This window comes from Pholcus phalangioides, unplaced genomic scaffold (genome assembly GCF_987345545.1).
Source record: "Pholcus phalangioides strain wild (caught in Gottingen) unplaced genomic scaffold, Ppha-v1.0 ptg000009l_1, whole genome shotgun sequence".
Classification (NCBI taxonomy): domain Eukaryota; kingdom Metazoa; phylum Arthropoda; class Arachnida; order Araneae; family Pholcidae; genus Pholcus; species Pholcus phalangioides.
Window position 1 is genome coordinate 47986148 of NW_028301602.1, and position 12386 is coordinate 47998533.

The following is a 12386-nucleotide window of genomic DNA, read 5'->3' on the forward strand; positions in this document are numbered from 1 at the left end:
TAAGAGATGAGGGTAAATGATTGAATTTTCATGTTTTGTGTCATATGAAAGCCCTCTGTGGACTTTTTTCAAATGTAAGACCAGCCTAGCATTTACATATCAAAGTTGGAAAACTGTAGAAAACCAACTTCAGCTGATCACCACTGTGCACCCAACTAAGTTTGAACCTGGATCGTCAAAATGATGTCCACACTGCTACCATAAACACTACATTACAGATTGGTGGCTTCATTGGCATTTTTAATGCATAAAGGCGAAGAGGCCTTCGGATCTTATCTTCAGGACCTTGCACTGTAACCCCCTTCTATTTAAGCACATTATTTTCATCTGGAACTAAATCAGTAAGCAATAACAATTTTCGACTACTGCTGAGGGTTAAAATTAAAATAGACCATTCATTTTGTTTTTCAAATTTTATTATACAGATGAAAAACGACCCTTTTGTTTTAGACATTTGATAGCTCTTAGATAAGTTTTTAAACACCCTTTTTAACTTCAAGATGTTGAACTCAATCCATCGGATACGATCCAGATAGCATTCTCCCTGAAAATTAAAACACATTTTCCGTATTAATATGGTGTAATAGAGCATAAGTATCATGAGCTATTTTTCAGAACTTGTGTGTGTGAAGGGAAAATAACTAATTGCAGTAACCTTTCACTACATTGCACAGGACAAGAGAAAAATAAAAAGGGTAATATAACTGATAGGGTAATATAATCTAGGTTTCAATGTTAATTAAATTTCTCACAAAATACGAAAAATATTGAATGTACATTGTAATAAAAGGTAGGGTGGGGGTAGACTTTTATACAGAAAAACCTTGATAATGTGAATCCGGTCAACATGAAAATAATTCTTGGTCCAGTCATCCTCTATGGCGATATGTTAAAAAAAATAAGCTATACACTATGGAAGATCGCTTCCAATATGAAAGGATTTGTCAACCTGAATAAAAAATATGAGTTGTAGAGAAATTCTAAGAAAGTAAGGGTTGAAGTGAATGTAGTTAATGCGCCAGACAAAGGGGGCACGATCTTGGTTGCCATTGGAGAGAGGGCATTATTGCCCCTCAGTGTGTAGGGGAAAGAGGGAAACTACACACACATTCTTACAGATGTGTTCATAAAAAGTTGAACAACCTTATTTTGGTTCAAATATTTCAATGCATGGGTTAAATCAGTATACAGGGCACCCTGTAAGTGCTAGCAGTGCCTTTATCTCAACCGTCCGTCATATAGGTATGATTCCAATTTAAAAAATGCTCAACAAGCATTCAAAAATTACCTTGTATCAGTTTTGAGAGTGGAAATACAGTCTCACAAAATAAAAAAAAAATCTAAATTATACGGTTCCCGTGTTCAAAGGGAAAAACATTGTTTTACCTACATTTAATGCTGTTCTTTCCCAAATTTCCTCCCCTTAATACAAATTTGAATATTTCTATAAATATTGCACTTAGAAGTTAAAGGACGGGGAACCGTATAAGAATTTTGATTTTTTATTTTGTTACAAACTGCATTTTCACCCTCAAAACTGGTACAGGGTAATTTCTGAACGTCTGTAAGCATTTTCTACAGGAATCATACCTCTAAGGCAGACGGTTGACATAAAGGCCATGCTAGCACTTACAAGACACCCTGTATAAAGCATATGGATTCAATTCTTACCTACTAATGAAATATACAGGGTGATTATAAAAAAACTATCCCGACATATGGGCCCCTAACTATCATACCATTCACAGAAACTGAATGAAATTTTGTCATAAGGTATTTTGAGGTATGTGCTCAAGAATGATATGGAAAACAACAGTGTCACTCTAACAGTTACGGTTACAGTGAGAAAATTTCAAAAATATCAAACGGCAACACCAAGTTTTTTGTATTGGAATGTGGTCTCCATTGTGAAAAACCCTAAATAGCGTTCGAACGGCAACTGTAGCATGAAAATCACTGGCGGTAGATAGGCTAAAAGTGAGGACAACCAATAAGGACAGAGAAGCAGCATAAAATAAAGCATTTTATTGTGTTTCACAAATTTTCCACATGACCTTGTGGAGGACCAATCAGGCTGGGATCTCAGTCGAAGAAACGGTGTGACGAATGAAACGAACATTAATGCTCTGGTGCACGGCAAAGTCCTTTTTACTTTTTCCTTGCCTAGTTCCGGGGATTTTCGTGCTACAGGTGCCATTCCAACGCTATTTAGTGTTTTTCAGTATGGAGACCGCATTCCAATACAAAAAACTTGGTGTTGCCATTTGATATTTTCGAAATTTTCTCACTGTAACCGTAACTGTTAGAGTGACACTGTTGTTTTCCATATCATTCTTGAGCGCATACTTCAAAATACCTTATGCCAAAATTTCATTCAGTTTCTGTGAATGGTATGATAGTTAGGGGCCCATATGTCAGGATAGTTTTTTTATAATCACCCAGTATATCTGAAAATAATCTCCTAATCGAATTATATACTTATGTTTATTACAATCATATGTTTATTACAAAAATACTCAAACTTATGAGATTAAAAAAAAATCTGACGATTCACAAGAATGATCAAATCATCAAAAATAAACATAATAAATAGCATACTTTTCAGTATTTGGTAGGGTACCCCATGGCTTTAATTACTGCACTGCATCTGTGGGACATTGAGTCTACCAGATCACTCGAAGTTTTGGTAGGAATTTTTTCCCCTCTTGCTACAAAAACTGAAATTTTACATCCAGATTGGAAATTTTTTTTTTAGCTTTACAGCAACTTAAGCACCTGCCATAGCTGCCAACTTTTGAAAATGAAAATTCTGAAGATTTTCGTGCAAACTCGTATTTTATGCTAAAACCACTCCTTAATAAATACAAAAAGGATTTTTCACACATGGAAGTTAAACCTTTGGGAATAAAATCCCTATGCAAAAAACAAGTGAAATTGGAGGCCAAAACTTCAAAATGGTGATCTAAAAAAATAAATATTGTGTTCAATCAGAATGCAAACAAACATTCTGCATGAATGACCCCAAAAATCACCGGAAGATGAAGGAAAAAAGCGTCAATTTTTGAAGAACACTGACTTTTTGTGGCACTTGCTTGATGTTTTTTTTTTCATTTGACGTGAGTGATGATGGCACTCTTTCCATGACCGATGTTTATGTCCGTAACACAACTTGTATAAAAAAGGAAAAGTCTGCCCCTTTCTGGAATGTTTGATGAAAGGAAATTCATTGGGGAATAAGTATCTTTAAAATTGATTAAATATGTTTTTGCTTATCAGTATTCATGTTTTGTTACATCGCACGTAAGTAACGCCAACAAAAGAAATTTTGACCACACGCACACTATAATCTTCAATTATTATCCAGGACTATTGGCTACTAAGCTATTTCTCTGCACGGTAAGACAAACAACTTTCTTATTACTATCAGAGGGTTTGTAAAATTTCCTTAAAAAAGAAATTGCCCCATTTACAACATGTGAGGTCATTTCGAAAGGGAAAAAACTGAGGCAAAAGACTTCATGCCCCACAAAAAATTCCTTTTAGGGATGGGTTTCATAAGAGGGGTTTTTTTTAAATGAAGTAGGGAATTTTTAGGGACAATTAGGGATTTTTGTGATTTTCGTAAAAATTTGGGAGATTTAAGGACTTTTCAGGGGGTTGAGGGATGAAGCTAAAATTCAAGATATTCCCGGAAAATTCGGGAGACTTGGCAGCTATGAACTGCCATAGATTCTCTATTGGATTCAGGCCAAGTGACTGTGATGGCCATATCAGAACTGTTGTTTTTTTACAGTAACCCATGACTTCGCAGACTTGGCTGTGTGCTTTGGATCATTGTCTTGTTGAAAAATCCATCCACAAGGCATTTGAGTCCTAAAGGGTAACTAACTAGATGGGCCTTTAAAATTTCCAAATACTTTTTGCCCATGATGCCTGTTATTCGCACTAAAGGACCAGCACCAGATGATCCAAAGCAGCCCCCCCCCCCCCACCATCACGTTACCACCACTATGATTTCCTGTAGGAAACTGATATCTCCTGTTGAATTGCTGACCTACTCTGGCCTCCTAATATATATCATTGTTTACTCGATTAAAACATTTGGAACTCGGACTCATCACTCCAAAAAACCTTTGCCCATTGTTTAGGAGTTCAACTTTGGTGCTTATAAACAAAATCAAGTTGGACCTTTCTATTCTTAATGGAAATCTAAAGCTTCTTTTTTGGACTTTGACCAAAAAGACAAGCTTCATAAAGATACCGCTTGATTGCAGACACCAACAAAAACTACATAACTGGCTTAGAATTCTTGGTTTATCTCCACTGCACTTTTCCTCAGATTCTTTACCAAATGTTTTATCAAGCGATCATTTCTGAAACAAGTTTTTCTTGCATTACCAGAACCACACTTTCTGTTTACCTCCCCACGCACTTGAGAAACTGCTTCCAAACATCACATATTGTCCATTTTGGAACACTTAAAAGTTTAGAAATATAAATGTAGCTTCGTACATCTTACATACGTTTCACGATCTGGTTTTTTTTCCCAGAGAAATTTGTCTTTTACGAGGAATTTCCCTCACTTCCAAAGTTGCAAAAAGAAAATATTTTCAAAAAAAAATGAAAAACAACTCCAGAAACAAGAAAAATTCACACTGTCAGACTTTTTTTTTAGTTTTGAATTCATTTCAGGGAGCAGCATATTATATTCCTTTTCTTTTCCAATAAAATTAGCTCAGTCGTAAGAGTTAGATAGATAGATGTCGTACAACGTGATTCCAATTCACACAACATAATTTGCATTTTGTTTTGGGGGGGGGGGGGGAGAGAGAAACAATCATCCGCTTTTTTTAAACAGTACTGTATCTGAGTCAGTTTGCTGTTGTAACGATTTAAGATCATAGATGGCGCTGTGGCACAGACTTTTGTCCAAGAGGGAAGAAAAAAGAGCTGTTCACACACTTTTTTTATGTCATACGTAGTTGACGGTTGAACGCTGTGTGTTACGTATCGTCTGTAATTTTTATTCATGTGAATGTCCTATTTAATGTTGTGTTTTTCGCCATTAATTGTTGTGATTGTTTAAAATTTGCTGCCTAATCCATCTTTGCCTTTTCATGCTATGCACATGCTGTGGATTGTTAGATGCTTGTCCATTCACCATGAGGCACAAGCAGCAGTCAGTTTCTCTTGAGGTTAAGCAAAATTGTATGCTTATTTTTGCAGTGTTTCTTCACAACGTTGGAAGTTTAGTGAACTATATTTATTAAGTATAATTCAATAACAGTGTTTCCCAACCTGGTATCTGCGAGTACTATGTAAGAGGTCATTTCCTTTACTACCAATGCATAAATGACACATTTTGTATGGTGAAATTGTAATTTATTCAATTTTTTGATATGCAAATTTCAATGAGGGATTTTTAAAAGAAAACGCTTCGAGATGGTAAAGTGGAAATGCATCGATTTAGTAGAGTTAATTCATATGAAATTTTTGTCTTCTTCCTTGAGTCAAAGAAATGTCCTAATGTATCTAAATTGAAAACAAATTACCTAAAAATTCTTACTTCTGGAAGGAAATCCTCTTCCTCGAGCTGAAGATGGCCCCTGATACGAATATCTTCCTCTGAACCCTCTAGATGTTCCCGCCTTGGATAAACGGCCTCTACTGGTTTTCGTTCTGAACCCTCGGAATGACCCTCTGGTACTAAAATGCTTGGGATGCTTTGGACTCTCTCGATCATCATACTATGAAATAGTGTTTCACAATATTACATCAAACGTTATTAAATTCCACTGATATTCAATAATAATTTTCAATTATTTGTGTCATATGCCTAAAAACTTGAAAAATCGCTGATGTGAACCAACAAGTTAATAATACAACAACTGTTTGAGTAAACTTAATTAATTCAAAGTTCAAGGGGACTAAAAAACAGTATTAATTTAAAGATATTTCAATAAGGATATTAAGCACATTATCCCTGTGTTCTGGCATATCCAGAGGTGAGTTTGGGCATGAATGATTGGCTATTCTAGGTCATCCTCAGTATAACTCAGGCAGAGAAAATTTTATAGGTGCCAATTCCCAGAATTTAAAAATTGGTTAATATGATGAAATAGGCCAATTTGGAATTATTATTCATGATATTTCAGCAAGATCTCTCTCTCTCTCTCTTTCTCTCATTTAGCGAAATTAAGTAAATGTAGATGTAGCTTGATTCCTGTAAAAGCAAGCTCTATTTTCACAAAAAATTTGATCCGAGTACACTTGTTTTCACTCTTTATTTCTAACCGATTTGTGATTCCTCCGTTTATTTTATTTTCCAGCATCTTTAACAGATTTCCAGTCTCTCGTTTTACTTCCAAGTTTTCTATTATTCATTCTCTTGATACCGCATTTCCTTTTACGCCTTTCACTGACATGTTTAGTGTTTAATGGAAATTTATGTTACAGACCAATGTTTTTTCATAGTATTCAGATCTTGGAAGGGGCGATCACTGTCCTCTGAAACTGCATCTGTTTTGGTTAAACAGATATATACCGTAGCTATAAACCGTAGATCCAAATACAATTAGCCTTGGTATGCAGAATATGATAATGATGAGACAAAAATGGTAACTGTGGCTGTGAGGGATGCTAGCTTGTTATCATATCGTTTTCATTATCAGAGTGTCTACCACATACCCAAAGAAAAATCAATTTTTTTTACCTCTTGCTTGTCTGCGTAAATAAGCTTTGCTGGAATCTTACATTAAATACCTTTCAAACCCCCATGACCATGGTCTAGACAAAGTAATTTTAATTAATGCACAGCTGGAAACCATTTTCCATTGAACACTAGACATTCTGGTGGATGGTGTAAACGGAAATGGCATATCAAGAGAATGAATACTAGAAAGCTTGGAAGTAAAACAAGGGACTGAAACTCTGTTAAACATGCTGTAAAATACAATATATGGAGCAATCACAAATCATTTAAAAATATAGAGTGAAAACAGATGTACTTGAATTGAATTTGTTGTGAAAATAAATCAAAGGAGTCAACTTTTGTTTTTTTTGAAAAAATAGCTGGAAACAACAATTGAAGGGTTTTTGTTGTTGTTCTGTGGATAAGCAGCAATTCGCTTAGTTTGACCAGGCCATCATTTGGGTGGTCAGGGATGCTTTTGAAAATACACTAAAAATGGTATATATATATATATAGAAAATTATAAATACATTGAGTACATGTTCTTTGAGCCCACTATTGCTATGCGTCGCAGAGCTTTGATGCGCAACACGGCCATCGTGCACGTGGCTTAAAACAGTCAATAGTAGTTTTACATCCACAGGATGCTTTTTTAACGTGTGAGAACGCCCCCCCCCCCCAGCAGCACTTGTTTCGGAAAGATTTGTCATAGGCGCCAAAGGAATTCCTATATGACGAAAACATTGCAGGGTGGGGGGAACAGTCTAGGGTTGCCAGATGTCTGTATATACGACCCGCAAGGACATATGCAGGGATGGATTATATTGAATATTTATGAATCACCGAGGGTTTAGGCGATCTCGCGAAGTTCCTTGGGGGATACGGGGGTGGGTGGGTGATTTCCCTATTGCGCCCCTCCCCCCGTTTATTGAAAAAAAAACTTATTGGTAAAAAAAAAAAGAAAACAGGGTAGAGAAACAACCTATATCTGCTTATCTGGGAAGTGGGGGGGGGGGGAGGCTTATGTGGCTTGAACCCTTAGGATCCTGTGGAGTATTGTACTCAAATGAACTTTGAATTGACTAAAAACAAGGGTTTTTATTATAGTGGGAGGAGAGTCCCTCCCTCTCTCGGTGAAAGTAAATCTAGTAAATATATTTAGTAATTTTTCAGGCATGTAGAATATTGATTCTGGCATCAGTGGCGGATTAAAGTCGGTTGAGGCCCTTGGCACAAAAGAATATTGGGCCCCTTAAATTAGAAAAATTGTAAAGTGTGGGCTTTTCAGGGCCTTTCAGAAGTCTGGAGCTCAGTGTGCCCGCCGTTAAATCTGCTTTGCTTGGCTTCCTAGACATATGATAAAGAAGTATACACTAGAGCCAATGAGAGAATAACTTATAATCACATTTATTTACATAGACGCCTAAACCAGAGCGTTTGACATGCTCTCTCGTCCAACAGTCAACAACCTATCTTGTCGGCTCCATGACCTTTTCACCCAATCTGATTATTATACATCACTTCTGACACAAAATCTGCTTATGTCTGGCATGCATTATTGTAAGTCACGTACCTGATGAGCCATGTAAATTTTTGGAGATTTTTCCAGACTAGATCTAATACCAGAGGGAAAGAACATTTGGTATTTCATTTGACCATGTGTATCATAATTTTATTTATGTACCTACTTGTGTCCAATAGAAATTGATCTTATCTAAGCACTTTAAATGATCGGCCTGGTGGCTACCCAAAAGTAACAAAATGGTTGCAGGTGTGAGAAAGATTTTAAAAATATTCTAAAGCATTGAATTTTATTGATTTATATGTGCTGTATATGAATGGCCATCTAACAGCTGAGGTGCCTATATATACGAACATGTTCAGTTTAACAGGACTGGTAGAGGCATTGAAGGTGTTTCGAATCAGTGAGTGCTCACTCGTCTTGAGCTTTATACACTATCTACCAATAAGTATTTGGACACCTATGCAAATGACGATATCTGCGGTCCTGCGATACGTTACGCCCTCCGCCGGTATATTTCGTGTAGGAAACAACATCGGCATTAGTCGCATGCAACATGCCGCGCAGTTCGGAGCTCTTTGATTTCGAGAAAGGTATAATTATCGGGTATCACAAAAATGACCGATCCTTAAGGGACATATCTAGCAAGCGGAAGTATCCAAAATCGACAGTGGCCTATGTGATTAAGAAGTGGAAGGTGAGCTGTGATTGTCGGAATTTGCCCAGAGTCAGCAGACCAACGAAACTGGGAGATAGAGACCGACGGGTGCTATCCAGAGAAATTCGGAAGAACCGCACCCAACCGATGGCCCTCATCCACGAGGAGTTTCAACAGGCATCCGGGAGTATTGTTTCAATGAATACCATCCGTAAGGAAGCACATCTGATTGGTTTTCATGGTCGTACTGTTGCTCATAAGCCTTTGATCACAAAGTCCAACCGCGTTGCTCGGTTAATGTGGTGCAAAGCACATCGAAATTGGACCGTAGATCAGTGGAAACGGGTTCGTTGGAGCGACGAATCAAGGTTCACCCTCTACCGTTCGGATGGCAGGGTCTGGTGTCTGCCTGGAGAACGTCTCCTGCCAGAATGCATTGTGCCAACAGTCAAGTTCGGAGGAGGTGGAATTATGGTCTGGGGGTGTTTCTCCTGGTATGGACTGGGACCCTTGGTCCCCATTCATGGTAAGCTCAACGCCGATGCCTACTGCACTATTTTGGATGACAATGTGCTTCCTACATTGTGGCAGTTTTACAGGGTGGACCCCTGTTACTTCCAGGACGACAATGCCAGCTGTCATACTGCGAGGTTAACCAAGGCTTGGTATGGTGCCAATGGGGTTCATAGAATGGACTGGCCTGCCCAGAGCCCAGACCTGAACCCTATCGAGAACCTCTGGGACAAGTTGGATCGCCGAATTAAGGGGTGCCCTACCCATCCAAAATCGGTGAATGAACTGACATGTCTTCTCTTCTCCAAGCCGAGTGGAAGAAAATACCACTAGCCGTCACACAAGGACTTGTGGAAAGTATGCCCTGGAGGGTTCACGCTGTAATTGCCTCTCGTGGAGGCTCTACCAACTATTGATTTTGAATAAAGTTAGTTTTTCTTTTCTATCACAGGTGTCCAAATACTTATTGGTAGATAGTGTATATAGGAAATTTCAATTTCTGAATAAATTCTGGGGTACTGTGAGACCTATGTCACCTATTACCATAAGTGCTTGAGCACCCACCGCAACGCTGGTTTCAACACCACCGAGGACTGTGTTCTAATTCTCAGTTATAATTGGCTTTACTAGATATCATTAGAATAAACCATTGTGGGCACAAAATACAATAGAACTGTGGTGCTGCAAAAATGAACAAATTGCACATTTTCTCAGTAATAAGACTCTGATAGTGAAATTTGATTTCTGTTTGTGTTGTAAGACAGTGCTTACTATGGGTGGAAATACATGGGAGCATGAAGGGGTTGCAGCCACCTCCCTCCCACATCAAAGATTTGTATGGTCGATCAAAATACATTATGTATATATGTATTTACATCATCATCATGTCCCATGAAAAGATTAAAATTGATTTATCATGTAAATTCACTTACATTTTCATTAAGAACCCCCTAAACAAAAAACCCCCTAGGGAGTCGCGAGTTGCAGTTTGGGAACCACTGATATGAAAAAATTGTCCACCATGGTTTATTATGTCGAATGAGAAAGTCACTGAAACGTCCCCAAATTTTGCTTTTGGTATGTGGTAGACATATTAAAAACACTGATTTATAGTGTATCATTCAAGGCTAGGACTTTTATGCACTAAAAATGAAACCTCGTTGCTGATTGAAAAATTCCTGACACTGGTTGTAAATAGATTAACCATCTGAATCAGTGATGGTAACGCTTGGGCTAATATTGGTGAAATTTTTTAGCGTTTGTGAGAAATTGAGTTTTTATCAAATAAAAAAAATTACAATTTTTTTTAATTGAATTTTGTGCAATGCTTTCTACAATGCCTGAAGGTAAATACTCAGCTGCATATTTTTACCCATAGATGGCAGCACATTAATTCTGAATTTGTGACAGAAAACTTGCTGGCTTGAAAACTTGGGTCGCTTAATAATTCATGAATATAGAATGCAATTTTAACCTGCCCTTGTAGGCAGTATATACAGGCGTGTAGCAACCCTAGATTCCCCCTCTCCATTTTCTATGTATCAGAGCTCCTACGACGAAACATTCTTTCAGACACAAGTTCCGCGATCATGCGCTATGTAAATGAACTGTGCTGAACCACTCAAAAAAACTGCTTTTATAACACTGTGGGTGGTTTTGATGGAAAACTAGTTTATGCGCATTTGGGCATTGAGTAGAACACAGGTTTAGATGCAGCTTTAGCCTTCTGCGCGCAGACAAAATAGATCGGTTTCGAGTTTGTCTTCGCTCTAAACTCTCTCACATGCGTATACTCATTGATCATTATAGTAAAGATCAAAATGCAATATATAAAAAGAATAAAGTAAAACACTGCAAGAAACTCAGACCGGATTTTTTTTAAACCAATTTCTGTAGTATTGAGAGTGTCTCTCGTAGCTCCTTAGTTTATTGTGGCCGTAATTTCTATGAACAATCTGTGGCGGTTGGCAACTCTGCTTATAATAACTGTAAACAATTTTTGTAGTGATTGCAATGATTCGTGCATTTTTGTGAAATCGAATTTCCTCTCAACATGCCTAAAGGACTTCTTAAAAACTGAAGAAATTGGTTTCTGAATATGGTGAGAAAGTATTCTGTACAAATGAAACAATATTGTTTTGCTAATTGCACGATATTAAAGTTGCTGCAGAAAGGAAATCCACTATGCTGTTTCTGTTTTTGTTAAAAAATTTCAGTATGTGGTACATTAACTGTAAAAGAAAAATATTTGAAAGCTCTATGTTTTTGATTCTCTGCTACAATAAGTATTGGTTCAAAATAGTTTAGACTGCATCAACACTTCTTATATTATTTTGCTAAAACTAATGTTCTCTGAGATAGGAATGAAAAGATTTTAGGACTTTTTTTGTTTTATAGGGCATGTTTTACAGTTTATTAAGGGCATAAATGCATTTTTTGTAACTTTTTGAGACATAAAAATCCTAGCCCTAATCATTACACTTCACTCATAGTTAGAAAAAGTGATTACAGATGGCAGCATTACACAAAACTTCACGTTAGGTTCATGGTACGTACACACACCCATTCCGGCATGTACCAATTCGTTAGAAATTCCATAGAGGAATGTGTAAGAGGTAATGTACGGTTAAGTAATAGTATATTTTATAACTGTGCAGAATGGCTGAAAAGATAACCATGTTTTTCGGTGTTATCCGTGATCACCTTCCCCAACATTAACCAGGATAATCAAGGTTCTACTGTATTTCTGCCATAAATGAAACCCAGTATATTAATAGTGTGGCTATCCTTGAACAATTTTGTATTCAATTTTTTTCACACAGATATGAATATATACAGTGGATAGTCATTTCAAACAGGTAAAATGCATAACTTTTTTTTCCAATTTTGTTTTAAATCACTTTTTTACTCCCGGTAGTTTAACTGTGTTTTTCAATTCTCCTTATTCACCTTCCATCACCATTTGCGGGGATAATCTAGGTTCTACTGTAAAAAATGTTTTA

The 12386-nt window shown here is 37.1% G+C and overlaps 1 protein-coding gene across 14 annotated transcripts in view; it reads right to left on the reverse strand.

Annotated features, from left to right (window-relative positions):
• Window positions 1–398: 398 nt before the first annotated feature.
• The window catches only part of LOC149083233 (uncharacterized), a 71062-nt gene continuing 59074 nt past the window's right edge, over window positions 399–12386 (reverse strand). For 10 of the 14 annotated variants that reach the window (XM_089236443.1, XM_089236442.1, XM_089236438.1 and 7 more), the window contains 2 exons: window positions 5567–5747; window positions 399–544 (listed from right to left, as the gene is read on the reverse strand). In XM_089236443.1, the coding sequence (XP_089092569.1) occupies window positions 510–544; window positions 5567–5747 (216 nt within the window). In that variant the 3' untranslated portion in view covers window positions 399–509. Of the gene's footprint in view, window positions 545–5552; window positions 5748–12386 lie in introns of all 14 variants that reach the window. The other 4 variants (XM_089236445.1, XM_089236440.1, XM_089236437.1 and 1 more) reach the window with 1 other exon arrangement.